Source organism: Carettochelys insculpta, chromosome 3 (genome assembly GCF_033958435.1).
Source record: "Carettochelys insculpta isolate YL-2023 chromosome 3, ASM3395843v1, whole genome shotgun sequence".
NCBI lineage: Eukaryota > Metazoa > Chordata > Testudines > Carettochelyidae > Carettochelys > Carettochelys insculpta.
In genome coordinates, this window is record NC_134139.1 from 47,530,669 (window position 1) to 47,556,919 (window position 26,251).

Genomic DNA, 26,251 nt, shown 5'->3' on the forward strand with positions numbered 1-26,251 from the left:
ACATATGTATGGGCTGGTCAAATGATGTCAAAAGACTTCGTTTTTTTGTCCATGCTACTGATATGAAGCAAAAAAGGACCCATCTAGACTAAATGATGCAGACAAATGGAAAAGATTCTCTCTTTTGGCTATATAATGCCACTTATCTCCCTTAGAAGCCCCAACTTACTATTTTTGGCCTTCTTCTCTTAATAAAGCATTTAGGATTATCCAACAGCTCAGTAGGTGCACAGTTAGCAACAATACACAGTCACTTCCTGTCCTATAGTTTTATCACCTTACAACTGCTAGATTTCTCAAGGGCCTTATTCATATAATTTCTGCATGCCATAGGTCCTCTCCCTCAGTGGACCTTAATGTAGTCTTTAGCAGAATTAATGTCACTTCTTTTTGAGCCCTGAGCAAGTTGCTGTCTATATTGTCTATCCATAAAAATGGCTTTTTGCATCTCTACCATCATCTCAAAGGATAAGGGTTCTTGTAGAAGGTCCACTTGACATGGTGTTCCTTGAAGACAAATTGACCCTGACACTTAACCATAAATTTTGCCAAAGATTGCTTTAGACTTTCATCGCTATCAGATGATTAACTATCCAGTTTTCTTTCCCAAGCCTCACTTGAACAAGGGTGTGCCAAATTGCTTGCCCTGGCTGTATTTAAGGCTCTTTCATATGATCTTGACAGAACAGGGCCTTTAGGATCTCTTCTTTGATGGATGCAGCATTTTCTGATAAGATGAAAGGTCAAACAATATCCACCCAAAGACTACCCAATGATGCCTAGTTGTATTAGATCATGTTGTGAGTTAGCTAAATTTGGTTGGATCCCACTTCACCAGGACTCAGGCAAATTCTGCAGCTCCTTTGGAAAGGACATCAGTTTAAAAAATGTTCAGGACAGCTACATAAGGGTCAGTGCATGCTTTATCTAGCACTATAGCTTAGTTGAGACCTCAAGATCTGACACCCTCTTAGGCACTACTGCTTGAATATGAGATACTTAGTTATTAGCCACTAGAAGATAAATCCATGTTGACAATCACTCAAAGAAGAAAAAATTATTACTAGGCCTGCCAATGTAGGGCGGTTGGGGAGGGCAAAGATGGCAGTTGTCCCCAGGCCTGGTGCTTCAAAGAGGCACAGAGATCTGGCTGCCACTGCTGCTACTTTGACAACTGCAGCATCTGGAGCTCTGGGCCCCTTGGAAGTGCCATGGCAGCGAGGGAGTGGAGGGGGAACCCTGACTGTCCTTGGCCCCACCCCTTTTGCTCTTGGCCTTGCCCTTTCTGGGACACAGAGCCAAACCCCCCTCCCACCTTGCCCTGTATCCTACGGTGGCTGTTGGCACCCCAATGGTTATTTAGTTACCTTACAACAGTTGCACTTCTTTGAGATGTATTGTCTCCATTGATTCTCTGACATAGCTTTCTTCTCTGCTACTTCAGAATCCTATATTAGTTGAATTCTGTAATGGTAAAGAAACTGAAAGATGTTTAAGCCCATTTCAGTCTTCATGTCCCTCTGGAGATGATGTGTGTGTGTGTGTGAAAGGAAAATAGGGTACAGACACAGACCCAATGGACAGTTGGCCAACAAAAATTCCAATCCCATGTGCAGGTGGGGGTCTGTACACCAGAAGTGGAATCTGTATAGATAGTGTCTCTCAAAGAACCATGGCTACTGTAAGGTAAATAACCTTTAATTCTTAGGAAAGAATGAATTATATCTTGCAATCATTCTGAAATTATATATTTCATCTTATTTTTCAGGAATAATTGGCTGTGGATACTTTCATCCATGCAGAAAATTCAATCCTGAAATATGTGACATGGTAAAGAAATTAGTTCCAGCTGGCAGAATATTGTGGCAATGGACTAAGGTACAGAATACAGGAAATAATGGAGCTGTATTCACTATTTATTAACAGGGCACCTTTAACCATAAAGTACCTTAGGCACTTATTACAGAACTTGAAAGAAAATCTTTCCTAAAACTACCCACAGTGGTTACTCACTGTGATCAAGATCCATGAGAAGGGTAAACAGGGGTGATGCTCTTCCAAATTATGCTGCACAATAAGATCAACCCACATGAAATGTCAATCACAAAAGATTATGCAGATGTTCTAAATATGATCAAGAATATTTCCTGGGCCCCTTGGTTTTGGCTTTCCCTAGTGGGGGGTTTCTTGCTGTGCTGGATTCTTTGTATCGGGCATTCCCTTGATTAAACTCATATGGTCTGCTGTGCTTCTTGATCATAGCTCCTCTTAGAAGGGTCTCAAATGCTCCACTGGGCTCTGCTAGATTATTTCAGTTAGGGCAAAGTGGTGGGAGAGAGTGGCGTTACTCCACAAGCCAGCTCACTCCTGGTGTCAATGAGCTGTCACTCGCAATAGCTCATGCTAATCTTTATAATTTAATTCTTCCCTTACTTTCCAGGAGCTCCTCTGTACACAAAAGTTATACCATTTTTACTATACTGGTGTAGTTAAACTGTATTACACCCCTAGTGTGGACACAGTCACGTCAACATTTTACATTGGTATGGCTTTTTTGGTTAAAAAAGTGAATCATCCCTAACTAAAATATATTAGTAAAACATTTGTGCAGACCAAAACAAAAGTAGCATCTTTCACTGTTTATCAAAGAGAAAATACACATTGTTTTATTGATCATCTGAGTTAGTATTCATTGAAATAAATGGGGTAGTTTACACCTCTGAAAGTTATTTCTTCTTCGAGTGGTCCACGTGGGCGCTCCACCGTAGGTGTCGGGCTTGCCCTGGCGCCGCAGATCGGAAAATTTCCAGCAGTCTCCATCGGGTCACGCATGCGCCGATGCGCGTCGGTCCTTCGCGCGCTTACGGTCACGTGCGTGATCCGGTCCCCGCCAGTTCCTTCTCAACTGCCAACGGCTGCAGACGGAATCCACTCTGGCTCCAATGCCTGAGACAGATAAACTCTGTTTTACTTATTGATAATAGTTATAGTTATAGTTAATTGTTATTTAGTTGTTATAGTAAGTTAGTTTTAGCATGTACATAGTTTTAAAAGGAAAAGGGAGTGAGAAAAAGGATGGAGGCAGCCGCCTTCGGCGGGCCCGGTATCTAAAAGCCTTCAACATTGTTTATTTAACTGTTAACGGTTATCGGTTGCCGCTTTAATTGACTGCTAAGTGCTTTGTTAGCACTTAAGGACCTTAAAGACTTAAAGCTAAACAATGTCCTCACCGGGTTTTAAAAAGTGTGAATCATGCTGGGAGGCCATGCCTGCCTCAGACGGGCACAGTAAATGTATTCGGTGCCTTGGGGAAGCCCATGTCCCCCAAAAATGCCCCCATTGCTCTAAGCTAGCAACTAGAGCTCGAAAGGACAGAGAGATGAGACTCAAAATGTTCCTTTTTGACAAGGCCCTCCAACCTGCAACTTCAGAAAAGCCCCATAAGGAGGGCTCTTCAGGTTTGCACAAGAAGGAGGCGGCCTCTCTGACCTCCTCGGTGCAGAAGAAGAAAAAGACTTCACCAACTCGATCCCTGCCAGTTACCTCTATGAGCAGGACGAGTGGAACACGGGGCCTGGGCCCACTGGCCTCTTCTGCTGGGAAGGCCGCGGCGCATGTGCCCGTGCAGGGGCCTCCAGCTCTTAAGGAGCAGCACCGAGGGCTGTGCAGGCACCGGAAAGGTCGGCACCGGCTGCTGTGGAACTGAGCCTGATGGCACCGGAGCAAGAGCACCCGGCACGGAGCCCAACGGTGCCGGACAAGACTTCCCGAGTGGCACCGAGGACAGCGGCAATGAGTGCGGCACTGGGGGCAATGGAACCCAGCACGGCACCGACTACGGTGCTGAGCCCCCCGGCACCGATGAGAACACCTGCGGCACCCGAGCAGGGGAAAGCGAAAGCAAAGACCCGGCACCGCAGCCCCTCCCCTGAGGTCATTGCGTTGCCATTATCACCTCGCTCTCCCCCAGAGATTCAGCGGGCAGCAACTCCATCAGCCTGCCGCAGGCTTCCATCTCCATTCCTTCAACCACCATCTCCTGGACTTGGGCATTTTTCACCAACTTCAAGCAGGGATCCCTATGAATACGATCGCAGGGGATCCCCGCCTATGTCAGTGTCATCTCGACGGTCACGCCATTCTTCATATCACCTCTACGTTTTCAGGTTGTGGTCCAGGTCCCCATCACCGGGCCCTTGCCCTTGTTGCTATGGCCGTCCTTACTATACGGGACATCGGCACAGGAGTTCTGGGTTTCAGCGTAGATCCCCGTCAATGCCTCGTCAACATCACAGCACACAGCCTCAACCTGGGGGAACACCACGAGTTTCCCAGTCAGAGACTGGTTCAAGGGATCTGGAACTCCACCTGGAAACCTTAAAAGTGCAACCATGTGAACAGAGTCAGGAACCTGAGGACTTAGAGGAGATATATCACAGCGATGCCTCCTCGTCCTCCCCAGATGAAGCTGTTGTTCCTGGAGATATCTCTCCCCCAGATGACCTAAAGCAGTTTCAAGAGCTGTTCAAAAGGGTGGCTCAATCACAAGACATTCAAGTGGCGGAGGTGCAGGAGAAACACCATAAGCTCCTCAAAAACCTCAGACCTCCGGCTTCATCTAAGATAGCCATACCACTGGATGATGCAATTATGGAGTCAGCCACTAACATATGGCAGACTCCATCCTCCATCCCTCCTACTAACAAGAGGGCGGATAAGAAGTACTTTGTCCCTGCCAAGGGCATGGAATTTCTGTTCAGTCACCCACAGCCTAATTCACTAGTGATTGAATCCTCGCAAGACAGAGCCAAAACGTCCCAGTATAAATCCAGGGGATCAGACAAGGATATAAAGAAATTAGACCTCCTTGGCAGAAAGGTTTATTCATCATCTACCTTACTGCTACGGATGGCGAATTACGCCGCTCATTTGTCGAACCACAATTTCGACAACTATTCTAAACTCACCTCCCTCATGGACTTCCTCCCAGAGGATAAAAAGCCGGTCCTCAAAGCAATCGTCCAAGAAGGCTATGCAGCTTCACGAGCAGGAGTCCAGATTGCCTTGGACGTAGTGGACACAGTGGCTCGTTCCACAGCCACTGCGGTGGTAATGCACAGGGAATCGTGGTTCCAGACGTCCGGCATTCCCAAGGATCTGCAAGTAAAAATCACAGATCTTCCTTTTGACAGGCAGAAATTATTTGCAGGATCAACTGACTCAGTTCTACACTCTAGTAAGGACTCGAGAGCTACACTTAGGACCCTGGGTATATATACCCCGCCATATAGGAGAAAGAAGTTTTACCCTCAGCAAGGGCATTATAATTATCAACCACAGTGCACCCATTTTCAGTGGGGGTATGATCAGGGGTGCCAACAACAGCCATAACAGTACAAGGCCCCTAGACGTCGGCCACAGCAGGGCCGCGCCCCCTCCGGACAAAGCATAAGACAGCAGGTTTAACAGGTACGTCGGGGACTGCAAAACAAGACCGTCTCTCGGTGCCAATCTCAACATATGTTTCACCATCGACTCAAGCCATTCTACTCTCAATGGCAAAGCATCACCACAGACAAATGGGTATTGGAGATTATAGCCACGGGGTACACAATCCCTTTTCAATCATTGCCACCACCGAATCCTCCCACCAGGCCTCTTTTCAGGGATCCCTCTCACCACATAAAATTAAAACAGGAGGTGGACCACCTCTTGTTCATAGGGGCGGTGGAGAGAGTACTGGAACAATTCCAGGGCAAAGGCTTCTACTCCCGGTACTTCCTGACAGAGAAGAAGACAGGAGGTTGGAGACCCATCCTGGATTTACGGGCCCTCAACCGGTATCTGCGCAAACAACGCTTCAAAATGACTACAATTGCTTCCATAATCACGGCACTGGACGATGGAGACTGTTTTGCAGCCCTCGACTTACAGGATGCGTATTTCCATATCACAATTCATCCGGCGCACAGACGTTTCCTCCGGTTCACAGTAGGCAAAGAACATTTCCAGTACAGAGTCCTTCCATTCGGTCTCTCTTCGGCATGCAGAGTTTTCACCAAAACCCTGGCGGTCGTGTCAGCTTACCTACACAGACAGGGCGTCTTCATTTTTCCGTACTTGGACGACTGCCTGCTGAAAGGAACTTCCAAAGCGGAGGTCTTACAGATGATACGCATCACCACAAGCACATTTACCTCACTGGGCCTCATCATCAACCTCTCAAAGTCAAAAACCGAGCCCACACAAAATATAGAATTTATAGGAGCCCGAATAGACTCTGTTACATCAAGAATATACTTGCCCAATGCTCGTTTTCGCGCCATTGAATCTCTGGTACAAGTAATAATGTACAGCCCCACTGTTCCAATCCTAACATGTCTACAGTTGCTGGGGCACATGGCAACCACCACGTTTGTGGCACAAAATGCCAGACTGCACATGCGAGGCTTGCAGCATTGGTTGGCGACCGTGTACAAATCATCAGCCCATACCATTCACAGGATGGTATCACCCACAACGGAGGTGTGAAGGTCACTGGCATGGTGGGCAAACCCCAAGAACCTACTAGTAGGAGTACCTTTCCGCCAAGCACAAATTACTGTTTTTCTCACAACAGATGCATCCCATATGGGATGGGAGGCGCACATGGACAACAAAGCCACTCAAGGTTTATGGTCTCCGTGGAGAAGACACTGCATATAAACATACTAGAGCTCAGAGCAGTGTTCAATGCGTGCAGACATTTTCGGAATTACCTGCACGGGAAAGTAGTCGGGATAAATACTGACAACACCTCCACCGTGTTTTATATAAACCGACAAGGAGGGGCCAGATCTTGTGCACTCTGTGCTGAGGCTGTCCGGTTGTGGAACTGGTACATTGCCAACAACAATAACCCTAAGAGCTTTATACTTGCCGGGTGTCCACAACGTAAAGGCGGACCAACTCAGCAGACACTTTACGCCCATGCACGAGTGGCAGATCCGTTCCGACCTGCTCCACCGAGTGTTTCACAAATGGGGGTTTCCCCAAATCGATTTGTTCGCCACTCACAACAACAAGAAATGTCCCCAGTACTGCTCCAGAGCGGGCATAGGACAGGGATCCTTGGGGGACACCTTCATGATCCCATGGAAGGACCCTCTACTCTATGCGTTCCCTCCCACAACACTCATACACAAGGTTTTGGAGAAAGCCAAAAGGGAGAGAGCACGCATGATACTCATAGTTCCAACCTGGGATCAACAACAATGGTTCCCACTGCTTCTACGCATGGCACATTGCCGGCTGTTTCCCCTACCAGCAGTACCGGTCCATCTCACACAGGCTCGAGGGTCAATACTGCATCCGCACCCACAGGGACTCCGCCTACAGGCATGGTTAATCCATGGCTCAGCGCCCTAGAGAGTACATGTTCAGAGGGAGTGAAGCAAGTCCTGGAGTGTAGTCGGAGGACTTCCACCAGAAGGACTTATGAGCACAAGTGGACATGATTTACCTCCTGGTGCTCTTCCAAGCAGTTGACACCTCTGGACGCCCCTAAAACCACAATTCTGGACTACCTACTAGAACTCAAACAAAATGGGCTCTCTCTATCCTTGATAAAGGTTCATCTCGTGGCTATATCAGCTTTTCGACACGAAGAGGAGGGATCAACCATATTCGCCCATCCTGTTGTCATGCGCTTCTTAAAGGGGTTGACAAATCTATATCCCCCTCGGAAACCGATACCGCCGTCGTGGAGTTTGGACTTGGTCCTCCACACGCTGTTGGGACCGCCCTTTGAGCCATTGGCTACGGTTCCCCTTCGGTTACTTACCATGAAGACAACCTTGCTTCTTGCAATTACATCATCCCGTCGGGTGAGCGAGCTTGCAGCAATAATGGCCACACCGCCCTGCACAGTGTTCTCAAAGGAAGCGGTGGTCTTGCGATTACACCCAGCCTTCGTTCCAAAGGTCTCTTCAGACTTCCACATTAATGAACCGATAGTATTACCCTTGTTTTATCCTAAGTCTCACAACTCAAGCAAAGAGGCACGGCTGCACTTATTAGATGTGACAAGGGCGTTGGCCTTGTACATAGATAGAACTAAGCCTTTCCGGAAAACGGACAGACTCCTGGTGTCTCTTGCACCCAGGTCGAAGGGGAAGGCCTATCTTCGCTGAGGATTTCAAACCACATCGTGTCATGCATAAGACTGTGCTATGAGCTTTGCAAGACTCCTCTGCCAGTTCCACCCAGGGCTCACTCCACTAGAGCGATGGTGGCATCGACTGCCTTCTTCAAGGGAATCGCGCTGAGAGACATCTGCAGAGCAGTGACTTGGTCATCCTACGACACTTTTGCCAATCACTACGCCATGCACCGGATGTTTGATGAGGATACACGCCTGTCGACAGCAGTCCTTTCAAGGGCAAGCTGCGCATAAATTGGGTACCCACCTCCTTTTCTGTGGTGGGGGGGTTACTGCTGGGTAGTCACCTACAGTGGAGCACCCATGGCGACCACTTGAAGAAGAAAGAGAAGTTACTCACCTGTGTAGTAACGATGGTTCTTCGAGATGTGTCCCTGTGGGTGCTCCACTACCCACCCGTTCCTCCCCACTTCGGAGCTCTGTTTCGTATTTTTCAGGGACATCTGGAGCAGTTGATCAGGAACTGGCGGGGACCAGATCGCACATGTGACCGTAAGCGCGCGAAGGGCTGACGCGCATTGGCGCATGCGCGACCCGACAGAGACTGCTGGAAATTTTCCGATCTGTGGCGCCGGGGTGAGCCCGCCACCTAAGGTGGAGCACCCACGGGGACACATCTCGAAGAACCATCGTTACTACACAGGTGAGTAACTTCTCTTTCAGATTCTACAAATACAAGCTTACATCATTGTATCAGTTATGCCTGGTTTACATTTTCAAGACTCTTTCAGCAATCAAAGAGCTAATTAATTACTTTTTTAAAAAGCCTAGATTCCAGTAAGACACCAATATGGTTCCCATAAGAGACCTTTAATGAACTGAAAATTAAAAAGGAATCCTACAAAAACTGGGAACAAAGACAGTTGCTAAGGATGAGTGACAATAACAAAGTGTCACAAACACGTATGGGCAGAATCAGAATGGCTGATGCAAAATATAAGTTACAACTGATAACTGCATAAAATTCAGTAAGAAGAGACTTCAGACATTAGAAGTAATAGAAATTTTAAGAAAAATATTCATCCTTAATGAGGATGGAGAGCAAATAACAGATGAAACAAAGAAGGCTGACTTCTTCCATATCTGTTTTTGGTTCAGTCTTCACTAAAAATCTTAATTGTGACTAGATGTTTAATAGTAATAGAAAGGTAGCTGTATTCGTCTGTATTCTAACAAAACAACCCAGCAGTCATGTAGCACTTTAAAGACTAACAAAATAATTTATTAGGTGATGAGCTTTCATGGGGCAGACACACTTCCTCAGATGTGAGGAAGTGGATCTGCCCCATGAAAGCTCAGATGTTTAATGCAAATAATATTAACAGAAGGTGGAAAATAGGGGGAAAACAGATTAAAGAACATTTAGATAAATAAGATATATTTAAGTGAGCACTCTCAAGTTGGCAGGGTCACATGAAATGTACCTTATAATATGTCCAAACAACTTCACAATTATCTTTGAGGACTCAGACAAGAACAGTTCCAAAGAACTGAAGGTGGGAAACATAGTACCTAACTTTAAAAGGGTGAAAATGGAGGAGCAGTGGAATTATACACCAGTCATCTTAGCTTCAATACCTGGAAGGATTTTGGGAAAAAATATTAGACAATCCATTTGTAAGCACCTAGAGAATAATAAAGTGATAAATAATTGCTAACAAGAACAAATTATACAAAACCAACATAACGTCATTCATACCAGCAGCCTGGTAGGGGCTGGAACTGGTTTCTGTAGAGCCAGGACCATGGCCAGCAGCCCAGTGGGGGCTTGAGGGCCATGTCCAGTAACCCAGCTGGGGCTAGAACTGGCATCTACAGGCCCAGTGATGTGGCTGTCAGCCTGGCTATGGCTGGAACCTGCCTCTGTAGGGCCAGAGCTGTGGTCAGAAACCTCGCTAGGGCTGGAACTAGCTGCCAGAGTCGGTGCCATGGCTGGCAGCCTGATTGGGGCTGAAGTGGCCTCTGCAGGGCCAGCAGCTGGGGCTGTGGCCAGCAGCCCAGCTGTGTCTGGGATCAGATCCACCACAGGCCAGGTTGAAGGTAAGCCGGTGGCAAGGGGTTTGGAGGGGGGCAGAGGAAGGGAGATCCGTGGGGTGCAGAGCCACCAGCAGATAGGAGCAGCAGGCTGGGAGAATAGGGAGACCTCCTTTTGTCTGGCAAATTCCTTCATTTGGGACTGTTCAGGTCCCAAGGATGCTGGACAAGAGAGGTGCAACCTTTATTATTATTTCCAGCGTGTATTGCTCTTCTTTCCTTTTAGATAGCTTTGAGTTTGAACAATAACAGTATTTTCTGTGTTAGGTAAAGATGCTGCCCACACCATCCAAGTTTCATTATATCTTCAATCTTCGAGACCTTTCCCGAATTTGGCAAGGAATGTTAACTATAAAAGCAGAAGAATGTGAGGATACCACTACTCTCCTGGCACTTTTTAAACATGAGTGCAATAGAGTAATTACTGACAGGTACAATAATTGTAAATGTATTATAACATTTAGTACTACTGGGAGACCTATTAACTCTTTTCCTACACCGAGGCTATGTCTACACTAGCCCAAAACTTCGAAATGGCCATGCAACGGCAGATAGGAATAAGGGTATTTTGAAGCTGGTGGGGTCCTTTTGAAAAGGAGCCCCATCTGGATGAGCCACATGGCGGCGAGCCATGTCAATTTCGAAGTGCCATGGCTGCCGGCATTCTAACAAGGCGCTGAATATGTATTTCAGCGATTCATTAGTAAACTTCGAAATGGCCATTTCAAAGTTTTGGGCTAGTGTAGACACAGCCTGATGTCAAGAGGAGGTCTGCGCAGAGATCCATGTTAGAGTATATTTTTGGTGGTTATTTGATAATTCAATAATTTTATGTTCTGCAATATTTATTAATATTGGGAGACCATTATATTTATATATTATATCTACTATATATTTGAGAGAGTTTGCGCCTCTGTAAGTGTCTGTGTCTGTGAGTCTGTTCAAGAGCTCCTCTTAAATGGTAAGACCTCGGACCACCAAATTTGTTGTGTGACTTCTTCTTATCCTATTTTAAAGCAATGTCAGGGTTTGATTGTGCCAGGACAGTGGGATGTGGCTGGAATGTGATTGGTTCCCATAACGTGGAAAGGGAGAAGTCTTGTAGGGAAAACAGTTATACTGCAAAGTAACCACAGAGGGGTGGGCACACCAATAAGATGTTGGCTGGTTAGGAAAGGGGCTCTGAATGTTGCCAGCCACTTTCTACAGGTAAGGTTCCTGTGTTGGAGCTGGGCATGGTTACCCCCAATTTGATGTCCCTCATCTTCTGCAACATGGCTATTATTACACATTATGGCTAATACTGAGCTGGTTGTAATTTGGTGTTTAGCTTCTGTGGTGCACCCAACTTAGCCAACAATATGATATCATTGGCATATGTAAGATTGTGAAGCAGAATGGTATTTAACTCAGTGCTTCTGACAGTTGCCTCCTCAAGCTTACCCATTAATAAATCAATGTTGATGTTAAACAATATGGTGACCAAATAGAGTACTGCCAAAGTCCTTTGGAAATAGGAAAATATTCCATGTATCCGTTTTTGACTTGAACACATGGACATGTATAAATTATTGATAAAACACAGACTAGTCATTGAAGGTACCTTGGCACTCTTTTCAAGAATAGGAGTGCTAGCTCAGTGTAGCAAAAAGACATGACCACCTTAGAAATTGACAGGGTGACAGACAGATGTGGAACCAGGAAGGTCACATACACCGTACTGGAAGAAGAGGTGTCAGACAGGAACAGAAAATTTCAAAGATGGGCCATATAGCTTAGTTAGACAGTAGCTGCCAAAGGAGATGGATGTGTTCTCCCCACTGCTGATACAAGACCTCTCAGCCAGTTATTCTGAGGACTCACCCACGCTACCAGATCTGTCAGACCTGACCAATACTGAGGAGTTGCTGGGATTGCCATTGGCACTATACACTGAGGAGACACCAGAGACTCATTGCAACAAGTTATCAAACCTGGGGAGAGTAAGAAGTAGGTCAAGGAAACTAGACAACTGTCTGATAGAGTGGTGGCCTGATACAAAGTCAGTGAGTAGTGAATCCCTGCTGAAGCAGAGTGGCAGTCAATTCCACTGCTGTTTGGGACCTGGGCTGGGACACAGTGGAGTTAGATGGGCCTGTGTCCCCATCCCCTCTCCGCCAATGTGGTAGCTTTCATGGGGTAAGGGAGGCCTCTGTTGGTCTGCTGACTGAACTCTATACTGTGCTTACCCTACCTAAGGGCCTGTTATGTATTATGGAAAGGACAAAATAACTCTTCTTTTTCATTATCTCCACACCAGGAATGATTTTGTAGACCTCTATCATATACCCCCTTAGTCATCTCTTTTCTAAGCCAAAAAGTCCCAGTGATATTAATCTCTCCTAGGCCGCGTCTACAAGTGCCCCAAACTTCGAAATGGCCACGCAAATGGCCATTTCGAAGTTTACTAATGAAGCGCTGAAATGCATATTCAGCGCTTCATTAGCATGCGGGCGGCCACGGCGCTTCAAAATTGACGCGCCTTGCTGCTGCGCGGCGCGTCCAGATGGGGCTCCTTTTCAAAAGGACCCCGCCTACTTCGAAGTCCCCTTATTCCCATGAGCTACGTCCGTGTAGACGTAGCCCTAATGTGGCATATGTTTCATATGACAAATCATTGTGTTGCTCTTTTCTGAACTTTTTCCAATGCGAAGATATCTTTTTTGAGATGAGGTGACCACTCTGCATTCAGTATTCAAGATGTGGGCATGCTATGGATTTATATGGAGGCAGTAATGTATTCACTGAATTATTATGTATTCCTTTCATAATTTCCCAACAGTTGGTTTGCTTTTTTGGACTGACACTGGACACTGAATGGATATTTTCCGAGAACTGTCCAGAATGATTCCCAGATCTGTCTTGAGTGGTAACAACTAATTTAGTCCCCATCATTTTATATGTATAGTTTGGATTCTGTTTCCATTATGCCTTACTTTGTATTTATCAACATTGAATTTAATCTGCAATTTTGTTGCCTAGTCACATAGTTTTGTAAAATCACTTTAAAACTTTTCACAGTCTGCTTTCGACTTAGCTATCTTGGGCAGTTTAATATCATCTGCAAATTTTGCCACCACACTGTTTAACCCTTTCTCCATGTTATTTATGAATAGATTGAATGGGATTGGTTCCAGTGCAGACCCTTGGGAGACACCAAGGGCTTCTCTACACTAGCCCCCTCCTTGTAGGGGGCATGTAAATGAGCCCAAGCAGTGAATAGCAATGAGGTGTTGTGCCTTATGTGCAGCACCTCATTAGCTTAATTCTTGCTGTGCAAACTTCTAAATTGCATACTTGGAAGCACCAACAAACTGTGTAGCCGTGGGCACTTCAAAGTACCCACACAATTTTGAAGTGCCCTTACTTCCAAAACAGAATCCCAACTATACATATTAAATGAAGGGACTAAAATGTTTTGGGAGTAAGGGCACTTCAAAGTTGTGCAGGTACTTCAAAGTGCCTGTGGCTACACAGCTTGCCAGTGCTTTGAAGTTTGCAACTTTGAAGTAGGCATGGTGAGAATTAAGTTAATGAGGTGCTGCATATGCAGCACAGCATCTCATTGCTATTCACCATTTGAGCTCATTTACATGCCCCCTTTGAAGGAGGGGACTTGTGTAAGCAAGCCCCACTGGTTACCTTTCTCCATTCTGAAAACAGACCATTTTTTCTTACCCTTTGTTTCCTTTCTTTTAATCAGTTATCACTCCATGAGAGAACTTTCCCTTGCCCCATGACAGCTTGCTCTGCTTAAGAGCCTTTGTTGAGGGACCTTATTAAAGGCTTTCTGCAAATCTAAGTACACTATATCCACTGGATCTCCCTTGTCCACATGGTTGTTGATGGCCTCAGAAAATTTTAATAGATTGGTGAGGCATGATTTCCCTTTACAAAACCATTTTGACTCTTTCCCAACAAATTACGTTCATCTACATATCTGGCAATCACTATTCCCTCTATTTTTTTTCCATCCATGTGCAGAATAAATGTGGTTATGTTCACCAATGCATCTGTGGATGGGCACAACTAGTAGAAACACATGCTACCAGCTATAGGGATTATGGTAATCAGCTGGGCAATGCCTGATTCTCTTCTGGGTGGCCACCCAAGTGGACATCTTATTAGGAACATTGTTCTTTACTAAAGTTTCAACAAATTTGTCTGGTACTGAAGTTTGACTTAGTGGCCTGTAATTGACAGGATCACCTCTAGATCCCTTTTTAAAAAATGATATCACATTAGCCTTCCTCCAGTCATTTGGTACAAAAGCTGATTTAAAGGATATATTATAAGCAATAGTTAGTAATTCTGCAGTTTCACATATGAGCTCTTTTAGAACTCTTGGGAGAATGCCATCTGGTCCTGGTGACTTCTTACTGTTTCTCAGTTGGTTAAAAACCCTTCTTTAATAGCACCTCAGTCTGAGACAGTTCCTCACATTTGTCACACAAAAAATAGCTCTGTGTGAAGTCTGATGCAAAGAATTAATTTAGTTTGTGTGCAATGAACTTGTCATCCTTGAGTGCTCCTTTAGCATCTTGATTGAGCAGCAGCACTTCTGATTGTTAAGCAGGCTTTGTGCTTCTCATGTACTTACAAACATTGCTCTTACTTTTTGAGGCTAGCTGTTCTTCCAATATTTTTTTGGCCTTCCTAATTATATTTTTATGCTTCATTCAGCCGAGTTTGTGCTCCTTTCTGTTTTCCTCACCAGGATATAACCTTCAACTTTTTTAAAAATGTTTTTTTTTTAAATCTCTCACTGCTTCTTTTACTTGATTGTTAAATCACAGTGGCACTTTTTGGTTCTTTTATTATGTGTTTTTATTTGTGGTATACATTTGAGCTGAGGCTTTATTATGGTGTCTTTGAAAAGTTTACATGCAGCTTGCAGGCATTTCACATTTGCCACAGTCTCTCTTAATTTCTGTTTAACTAAACTCTTTATTTTTGTGTAGTTACCCTTTCTGAAATTAAATGCCAGTGTTGGGCTGCTGTGGTGTTTTCTCACCACAGGAATGTTACATTTAATTTATATTATGGTCACTATTTCCAAGTGGTCCGGTTATATATACCATTGCTGGTTCCTCTCCAGCCCAGACTCTCCCCACAGCTGCTCTGTCTAAGAGGGTAGCAGGAGAGCTGACTTCTCTCTGCCCCCTTCACCCACCCACTTGCTCCTTTCTGCCATCTGGTGTTATCTGAGAACTCTCTCCTGCCAGACTGGGGGTGAAGAGGAGCAGATAGCCTCTGCAGTTCTGCTCCAGCTTCACAGAATACTTGAGCCCCAGCAGAAGCTATGCTGGGAAGACAGGATGAGGGGAAGCCTGCACCTCTGAAGAAGCTGTACTTGCGTGCAGGGGGAGGCAGAGGGAAGTCCCAAGCTGAGCCCTGGTGGAAGTTGTGCCAGGTGGTGAATGAAGGGAAGCCTGGGCAGAAATTATGTTGGGTAGGGGGCAGAGGGAGGGAAGCCCCAAGTCACAGCAGAAGCCATGCCGGACAGGCAGTGGAAGGAAGGGTGGCTCTGTGCAGGGGAAAGGGGGTTCTTGGGCTTTGCAATTTGGGGTGAGTGGCACCATCTGGGAACTTCCTTCAGTGGTCCCCCAATGTCCCTTTCCCCATATCTCATTATGCCCTGTCAGGTAATTTGCATAGGGCCCCTTAAATCTTAAGGATGGCTCCAGTGAGGGCAATAATTGCATTAGCATTACCCAAAGGTTCCCACTGCAGGTCTAAGGAGGGCATAAAAGGATCAGAACAGAAAGTTCCTCCTCAAAGAAGACTTGGTCATAAGAGACCTCAGGCCCTGAGAGAGGTAGTTGCGAGACCCTGTGTACTTTGCATGTTTTGAAGCACTTTAAGTCTTCAACTAAGTCCTGTATCTCAGTGATAGTGGGCTCAATAGTGAAGTTTACTGTTGCCAAGAGGACAGCTTCGATGGACTCTGCAGTTCCCTTAGTACTGGCACTAGTGCCTCAGACAATGGCACTGGGAACAACATCATTAGGTCTTCTATGAGTTCCATCAAGGTTAATTTAGTGGCAATAGTACCTTTCCTCATGCCAGTAGAAGTTTTCTTAATATACACTCATTTGACCACAATGAGATTCCTAAAAGGTCTTATGAATCTTTTTCTACAGATCAGAACCACTATGCTGTTTTGGGATCTCAACCTTGTTCTTTACCAGCACCCTTTGAGCCATTAGTTGTGTGCCCACTGCACGTGTCTCTGAAGATTGCTTTTTAGTGACAATTACTTCTGCTCAAAGTTGAGAGGATGGGGGATCTAAACCCTTTGTTTCCTGTGTTCTCCAAGGAGAAGTTCATTATGACCTCATCCACAATTTTACCTAAGATTTATTTCTGAGTTTCACATTCAGATAACTATTCATCTTCAGTTTTCTTTCTTAAACTCCACTAATCTACCAAGGAATCTGCCTTTCATACAGTAGAGGTCATTAACCTTTATCTGGGCAGCACTAAGGCATTTGAGAAGAAGGGGTGGCGGAACACAAACCAAAACAGGCAGATGGGAGGAGGGTGAGTGCTACTGAAGTCACAGCTGGGCAGTGAAACTCTCTTGTCTGCAGCTGTCCCGCGGCTGAGGCAACTGGCGATGAGTGCATTCTATTTACTGCAACTTATCCCCCTCCCACCAAAAAAGAGCATTCATTCATTATGGCACGGTTGCTTTATTGGCATTACGGCAGAGACATGCATAGGTACCATGTGCATTACAGATCAGTCATAAAGCTGTTTTTTTAAAGCATTTCTTTTTTGCTGCAGCCTGACCGTGGCTACTGGTGAATGGCAGCATAGACAGCTGCAGGTAAGCCTTGCCTATTGCCTCTGCTTCAGAATTCCAGATAGACAGGAAAGTCTCCTGCCTTGATTCACATATGTTATGCAAAATAGTGCACACTGTAATAATGGTGGGAACATTAGCTTCAGAAACATCCAAACGGGTCAATAAACATCTGAACCTCTCTTTCAAATATCCAGAGGCGTATTCCACAATCATTCTGCACCTGCTCAGTCTGTGATTAAAGTTTTTCTTGCTGGGGTCCAGGGCTTCTGTGTAGGGTTTCATCAGGCAGGAAAGCACAGGGTAAGCAGGGTTGCCCAATATAACAATAGGTATCTCCACATCGCCAATCTTGATTTTCCTATCAGGGAAAAAAGTCCCATCCAGGAGCGTTCAGTACAGCCCCTAATTTCGGAATATGTGCATGTCATCAGCCCTCCCTGACCAGCCAACATTGATGTCAGTAAAACAACCTTTGTGATCTACCAACCCCTGCTTGACCATGCAGAAGTACCCCTTTTGATTAATATACTCCGATGCCAGGTGGGCCGCTGCCATGATGGGGATATGCGTGCCATCTGTTGCCCCACTGCAGATAGGAAAGCCATGGGCAGCAAAGCCATCCAGTATGGCCTGTACATCTCCTAGGGTCACAGTCTTCCTGAGGAGATACCGACAGATTGCATGGGCCACCTCCATCACCATGACCCCACTATAGGTCTGCCCACCCAGAACTGATTTGCCACTGACCAGTAACTGTTGGGGGTTGCAGACTTCCACAGTGCAATTGCCACTCACTTCTGTACCATTAAAGCCTTCCTCATTTTGGTGTTGCTGTGCTTCAGGTTGTGTGTCAGCTCATCACAAAGTTCCGTAAACGTTGACTTGTGCATGTGAAAGTTCTGCATCCCTGCTGGTTGTCCCGGGATTCCAAAGCAATGTAATCCTACCAGTTGTGCTGGTCTCTTGAGCACAAAACTGCTGCTCCACTGTCAGCAATGCAGTCCTAGCAGCCACCGGCTCTGAGTTCTTGCACCACAGTTGGCACAATTACTGTTCCAAACCACCATTCTCAGCAGCGGCAGCAGCAGTGGCAGCAGCAGCAGCAGCACTAGTAGAATAGCCAAGCATCACTGAGCTTTGGAATTGAAGGACAAATTGTGTGACAGCCGCTGTGGCTGCTGAAATAATCTGTGCTATGAGTTGCAGCATTCATGGATCCATGCTTGCCCTGGAATGCTGCAGCAGGAAATGGTGTGATATCCAGTTCTTTTTTCACCTGGTTAGTGATGCACTGAATTCTGGGATAGTACTTGGAATTCTGGGATTCCAACATGAGATACCCACAAGCAACTTGAGCTAAGGCAATGTGGGATAGGTACCCAGAATGCAGTGCTCAGGCTGTCGAACTTGCATGAGCCAATGGGGATGCAGGTATTCAACACGGAGAAAAGGTAGGTTGAATTTCAAGAAGCTTTGTGGACACTTTATTCAAATTCATAATATCGAGAGTAAGTACCAAATGTATTATATATTGATTTTATCTCATAGTATAGACACAGCCTCAAGAGACTAATAATGAGGGTTAGTGGCTGTATATAAGTTAATCTTTCACATCAATTCTTCAATATTTTTGCCTCCTAATCTAAAAGCACAGCTCTTTGCTCAGAGTTATGTGACGTGGGGGTATCACATTCTTACCACTTACCACCCCAATATAAAGGAGAAGAAAAAAAGAATGAAAATCAGCACATTTAGCTGTCTGGAATTCAGAGTTCTTGGCACCTACTTTTGCCTTTTCTAGATTCTGAAGCAGTCTCCATCTCATTCTATCTACTGCTATAGAGCTGAGCCTACCTACCTGCTTCTTAAGAAATCACACTCTGACTACAAAAGGAACTGCTTAATAATTTTGATAGTTTGTTTGAATCCATAATCAAGATAGAAGCAAAGGAGAAACTTTAAACAAGGGAAAGTTCCACACTGGTAACTGTATCAGTACTCTCAGTTTTTCCCATCCTGAGTTCGTCCCTTCCTGCCCTCTGTGTTCTGTCTACTCTGGCTTTATCTATGATCTGTGTGGTAGGTGGTAGTCAGAATGTTGAGGAGTAGGATCAGCCTGTACAGGAATATGCCCTCTTATTTGCATTATTTTCTTCCTTGCTGCCTGAAAGATGGCATTGTGACTTTAGATATACTGAATCCCAGAGTGAGATGAGAGCAAAAGAAGGTCTGTGATAAGCACATCTGTCAGTGAATCATTCCCCTTTATTTAACTGATAAGTTAATTTTTTGTCCTGCAAGTCTGAAAGTTGACATTTTATTATAGAGATAAAACATAGTGACACTTAAACTTCAGTGGCTATCATCTAATTTTTGTATCACTAAAATTTTGCTTGAGTCATTTTAGTATTTAACTATTTTTCATTCCTTTTGAGCTAAAATGTTTTTTCCATTCTTTTAAATTGCATGATCTATGTCTTCTAGATTTATCAGTGATGAAGATGTAGCTTGGTTTAATAAAACCACTGCTAGAGCAATTGAGGAGCATGTGGATCCAGGATCAGCATCAGCTCTCCAGGCAGAACCATATTTTGTAGATTTTTTACGGGATATGCCTGAACCAACTGGTGACGAACCTGAAGATTTTGTATTTGAAGCACCAAAAGTTTATGAAATGGTATTTTATTTTATACCTCAAAAATTAGTAATTTAAGTTTTGTTTTTATTTTTTTTAACACAGGTTGGACCTCCTTGGTCCCACACCCTCAGGACCTGAGCCTTCCCATATGAGGCAATTTGCCGAACCAGGGGAGGTCAGGCCACTTTGGGCCATCCACTTTAAACAGTGGGGTTCCTTGCCCCCAGAAGATCCCCACATAGGGCCAGTGGTGGTTCCACACTTCCAGCTGCCAGGCTCCCCACCCAGAGCCAGCAGTAGCTCTGCATCCTGGGCTGCCAGGGGTCCCTGCCCCTGGATGCTGTGACTCCATGCCCAGAGCTGGCAGCAGATCCATTCCCAGCCAGTGGAGCTGCCTGCCATACCTGCTGAGCCACCAGTCCTTAGCAGCTTCTGTGGCTGGGTCTTCCTAGTCCAACGACATCTGTAGTCCTGCCACACCGCAGGTGGTGCCAGACCAGAGAGTCCCAAACAAGGGAGCTTCAACCTGTATTGAATGTGTCATATTGTTGGAATCAAATTAAAGTTTTATTAAATAAAGGCACAAATTTTGTTTTAGGGAATACATTTTTAGATTGGCTACATTAGTTTACTGTTAATCATGTAAATCTGTATCGGGGTCAGTAGCCCCCAGCAAGGGTGCCAAGATTGACAAGGGAGATGATGTTCATCGGCACAGGAGGTGGGAGCTCAGTCCTGCTCCTCCTCCCCCATGCAGCTTGCTCAAAGCCATGCTGCCTGTGGATTAACAAAAGACCAAATGCTATCTACCACTACCTAAGTGGTAAGGCTCCGCATCTTAATTTATTTATTAATGAAGCTGTTGTAAATAGGACTATTAGTGGCTTTAAAAAGTATGACCAGCACTCTGATGGTATATAGAGGTTAAAGGTCAAATTTCAGCATTCCGCTTTGGAAAGGTTGCTGACCCCTGATATATATCTTCAAAAAGCAATTTATAATGTGGTAAGCAATCCATCTGGTATATTTTCTTCATTCTTTTCCATTTCACCCCATTGTTCTCCAGTGTTGAAGACATTTCTGGCTGCACAGAATTAGTGAAGCTGTTTTAAGAACTAACAGAATTGTGTGCTCCTGTGTAGCCCTCAGCATGCCCTTAAGACAGCATTGAAATATATTTGCAATTTTTTTAAATCCCGAAGGGTAGAAAATCTAAAATTTGTGTTTCCTTTGAAATCCTTCTTTCATGAAACACAAGGTAATGCTAATTCAGAAAGAGCAATAGTGGCCATTCGTTTTACTTTATTTGGTAAAATAATTGTCAAGGCCATACAGGAACCTTGTGTTGAAGAGAGAGAAGAAAGAAACAATTGGGCACTAAAACTTTTTTATTAAGTGGTATTTAAGTGTGCAAAATCAGTCGTACACTGGGTTGCTGACAGAGGGGCAAAAGGGGCAGCTGCTGTCAGGCCCAGTGATTTAAAATGTCCTCAGACTCCTGGCTGCCCTGGCTGGCATGGATTGGGCAATGCTGAAGGGGTGGCTGGAAGAGGTCCCCCCGCCCACTTTGCTCAGGGGCCCAGCAATTCTGTTGACAGCCATGAACAGATACTTAAATGAAAGAAAAATTACAGGCAGGCTTTGAGGATTGATTGTAGAACATATACAGATGTATTTTCAACATGTTTCTGGGTTGAAACTGTGGTATTTCACTTTGGTGCTGGTTTTATGTATTTAAAGAAATAATAAGATCCATTCTGGAAAAATGCAAATTTACTACACTGTATAGGAGAAAATAATATAACATACAGATTCATGGGGGGAGATTCTTGAAAAAAAGTAATGATGAAGGAGACCTGGACTGACAGTTGACTGCAAATTTATATGTGAGATGCCAAGTGATTTTGTGCAGTGTATAAAGAAGCATTCCATCTCAAGGCACAGGAGGCATTTATCCCTTTCTGCACAGAGCTGTTTGAACTTCATCTAAAATACTGTGTTCTAGTCTGGCAAGCTAATTATCATAACATTGAAAAAGTGGAAGCAATTGCAGAAAAGAGCAGTATAAATGTGGGGATTTATTTATGAGGTCAGTTCATAGTATTACTTTGGCCAACAGACAGGAACCATATAATTGTGCATAAGTATTTGAAGGGTGTAAACCTCCATGAAGCAGAGGGACTTTTTTAAATCATCACAAGAAGAGGGACTTTTTTAAATCATCACAAGAAGGTATATTTGGGCATTATAGGTAAAATTAAACCTATTTTAGTTACAAATGTTGTTAACAATTCCTGGCTATATAATGAAACACAATTATAAAAGATAGTCTATGGAGGCAGTATATTCATTAATCGCCCGTTACTGGTAAGTAATTCAGTGTAGGAATTTGTCAAAAAGTTTGTCTGCACTGTTTTATTGACATCAGTGTTGTTATCTCTGTAGTTACACTAATATATTATGACATCTATTAACATTGTCACTTTTCTTGCTTTTTTTCTCTCTTTCAGATCCCAAGCTTTGAATTTCTATGTGAAAAATTACAAATGTATCAGAGGCAGTACAATGAAACTGTTCGGGGATCATTTCTCGATTTGGTGTTTTTTAAAGATGCAATGACGCACCTTGTTAAGGTTTTGTTTTTACATCATTTAATAACACATTTAATTTAGGTTACTAGACCTCATAATTCACATGAACAGTAAAACTAAACTGTCACTTTGAATTTGCAATTGTCAGTTATGGTGCAGAGGGTAGTTGTGTAAAGCTAAATGTCCTTGGAAGGAAAAAGGGAGTGGCATTCATAAGGCTTGGTATAGGAGAAGGTCCTTTTCAATTCGCACATCTTGTATGGTGGATGAAGTGAGCTGCATAAGCTAAAAAATAACCATGGAAAGTTAGGTGTTAATATAAAGAAAGATAAGATTAATATACAGAAGGATTTGAACAGTGTAAAAATCAGTAAAGAATGGGATATAAAATCCCCTTTACATAAATGTCAAACTGTGCATTAAGACGACACTATATACCAAATAACTGTACTAAAGGAAGCATTGAAAGCAGATATATTACACAGTATCAGTAAGTGATGGTTTCATTGTTTGCCAAGAGCAAATATTACAAAGCCTTAGGGAGAATCTTTTGTGAAATTAGGTAGAATGTGATTTTAAACCACAATAGCTACTCCATATTATCTGTCCATGTGTACAACATAACACTGAGAGTGCCATTTTCGATTAAGCTAAGGTGCAAAAGGGCACTCTTAGGCATTGCCTTCACTGGATACTACTGGAAGCACCATAGGGTGTGTGTAAGTATACACTGCAATGAAAAGCAAGATGCATCCACACTGTGTATGTAGCTCTCCATGTCAGTGAAAGGCTTTGTCAGGAGGAGGCAACGGGGAAAGGCTTAGCAGTGGGGCACATCAGAACCTTTCCCTGCTGCTTCCACGCACACCCCCATGATTTTTCCCACTGAAAAGGAGAGATGTTGTGGAATGGTTATTGTGAAATAATTATTCTGTAATACCTGTTCTGGGCTATTTCGCATATAGAGCCCTTAGAGTGTGTACACAAAGGAATTTGTTAGAAATTTAAGAAGATAATTATTCTTTTTAACACACTAGACATGTTGCAGAGCTAAATGCTCAGATGATCTAAGTTGGAGTTGCTTCATTGACTTCAATACACCATGCTGCCCTCTTCTACACTTTTTTCATAACATAAATGTATTTTTCATGATTTATTGGGGCACAATAGCTCATAAATATTTTAGGCCAGATTCTCAATTGGTGTAAATTGGCATAGAACCTTTCATATCAGTTTTAACAGCTGACCAAAAAAACCACTATAGCATTATATATCATTTTAAAGCTTATTACACTAAAGAGTGCCATTACATACAAATAGGAATAAATAATGATACCATCATGTTAAAAATGACCACTTTGAAATATTTGCATTTGTTTTTATTTGTTTAATGATTCTGTGTATAATTTCAAGACATACAGTTGGATTTATTTGTGACTTCAAAGCATCACAGAAATCTAAAGGGTAATACAAAGTCTAATGATTTGTAGACCTCTCAATGAAATGTAAGAGCAATGGTAATATTTCTAGTAAGCAATATTATCATCTTGTTCTTATTGTAATCTCTCTTGAGAATCTGTGGGTTACTACAATCTTCATTATGTTGGAGTTTAACCAGTTCTAACTGGGAAGATTGTTCTTTTCTACAGACATAGTTGTTCATGTAGTGACCCTAACTAGTGATGGACAAATAAGGTCTTGTAGGAGCTCCAATACCATTGTGCCACTAAAGAATAGAGGAAATAGTTCATCATCCACATTTTTCCACCCATGTTACAGTGTTTACAGTGGTGATCCAATGTTTGGCACACCTATGTGCAAAGACATCCAATTTTTGTTTGTTTGTTTCCCAAGGTGCTCTTTTAATACACTGTTCTCAACTTTTCTGTTGTGGTGGGGATTTGGCTAATGACTTGTATTTTTGGTTGTTAGATTGAGGCACAAAAAAACCATCTATATCAGATAACCTGTGGTTCCTTAAAGGCCAAGAGACTCAAAAGCCACAATGTCCATGTCTACACTTGGGAAAAACTTCAAAATGGCCATGTTAATGGCCAAATCGGAGAATACTAACAACGTGCTGAAATGAATATTCAGCACCGCATTAGCATGCTGTCAGCTGCAGCACTTCGAAAGTGCTGCATTTCGCTCACACATGGCTTGTCTACATACTGCAAACATTGAAATCCCCTTATTCCTATCAGCTGATATACTAGATGATAACTGGCAGTGGGTCACTCAGACAAGATGAGCACAGGGGGTTGGAGCTCCCAGGGAAGGAAGGACTGCAAAGTGCCAATTCAGCTGATAGGAATCAGGGGATTGCAGTGTTTGCAGGGTCCTTTTGAAAAGGAGCCCCATGTAAAGGAGCCATGCATGAGCGAAACACAGCACTTTCAAAGTGCCATGCTAATGAGACACTTTATATTCATTTCAGCACCTCATTAGTATTCTCCGATTTGGCCATTATCATGGCCATTTTGAAGTTTTTCCCAAGTGTAGACGAAGTCACTGTCACATACAGTACTCAGAAGTATTCTTGTGCTGCCTCCTGCTGAGTACTGTACATATCTTGGCTTCTTCAAAACATCTGCTGGGATGTACTTTGCTATAGCACCACTGAAAAAGTCTTCAGCAAGTGTAAGGGTTCAAATACTTAATAGTGTGGCACTGCCAGCTGCTCTGTCCTAGAATTGGCTCTTTCAGTCCTGCAGTGCCCCCTGTTGGCTAGTGTCCCACCCTCAGTTATCTGTCTTCTGTGCTACCTCAGACCTGTATGCCTCCTGGCTCATTGTGCCACCCCCCTGATAGTACTGTCCCATACCAATGCTCCCTGCATTTTGCGGTCCTTTCTTCCCAGGGAACTCAATCCCCCTGTATTCATCTTGCCTCAGTGACCCACTGCTATTTATCATCTAGCCCCTGACTCAGGGACAAACTGTGGTCTGAAATGGCTACTCATCATTGACAAGGAGGTGTGAACCTGCTGCCTTCTCCTGCCCTGGCTGCCTCCCTGCAGTAGCAGGCCTGCAGCCTGGGAGTTGGTTCTGGCCAGAGCTCCCCTGATTTGCCTGTCCTTCCTTAGCTCTGCTCTGTGTCAGGTATTCTATCTAGTTTCCCAAGAACCCAGATCCTTCTTGCTCTACAGGTGTAGCAGTAATGTGTACCTGAGCTTAGCAGCCCCTGTCTACAGAGCCCCAGCTGGGCCCTGATTGGTTGCTACCTGCCCTTATCTTGTTGGTGCACAGTCCCAGCCCTCTTACAGGGTTGGATTTAACCCGTATATCCCCAGGGCTAGATGACAGCCCCAGTAGAGCAAGAATGTTGGCGTTGGGCATGTGCCTTCATTCTCAGGTGCATTTTGAATCATATATGGGGGGTCCTCATTATAAGTCGCTTTGCTATGTCATTTTGCATATAAGTTATTAATTAATTCAAGAAAGCAGATTCATTATAAGTTGTACTGCTCTGCACTTATGTTGTTTGGGGGCCAAGGGACCAAAAGCCAGGAACATAGCAGATTTTTGTGGTAGCCAGTTGGCAGATGCTGTAGAGCAGAGGACCTGAAAGTGAGCCCTGAGTCATGGGTGGCCAGTGGGGAACTGCGGGGAGCCAGGATGAGTCACAGGGAGCTGTGACAGGTAGCTGGGGGAATGGCAGGGAACTGTGGTGAGCCAGCGGAGAGCTGTGGTGACAGGTGGGGAGTTGGAGGGGAGCTGCAGAGAGCCAGATGGGAGCTGGCAGGGACCTGCGGGGACAGGTGGGAAGCCATCAGAGATTGGGAGGGAGCGATGGGGAGCCACAGTAGTCTGTCAGGGAGCTGGTGGAGACAGGCGGGGAGTGGTGGGGAGCTGTGGGGACAGTTGGGGAGCCGTGGGGAGCTGCAGGGACAGGCGGGGAGACAGCAAGCTGTTGGGAGCTGGTAGGGAACTGGCGGG

The 26,251-nt window shown here is 44.4% G+C and overlaps 1 protein-coding gene across 1 annotated transcript in view; it reads left to right on the forward strand.

Annotated features, from left to right (window-relative positions):
• Positions 1–26,251, forward strand: part of DNAH8 (dynein axonemal heavy chain 8) — a 548,480-nt gene that overhangs the window by 385,163 nt on the left and 137,066 nt on the right. The window contains exons 58-61 of the mRNA XM_074989796.1: positions 1,769–1,878; positions 10,502–10,665; positions 19,569–19,761; positions 22,233–22,355. Of these exons, the coding sequence (XP_074845897.1) occupies positions 1,769–1,878; positions 10,502–10,665; positions 19,569–19,761; positions 22,233–22,355 (590 nt within the window). The remainder of the gene's footprint in view (positions 1–1,768; positions 1,879–10,501; positions 10,666–19,568; positions 19,762–22,232; positions 22,356–26,251) is intronic.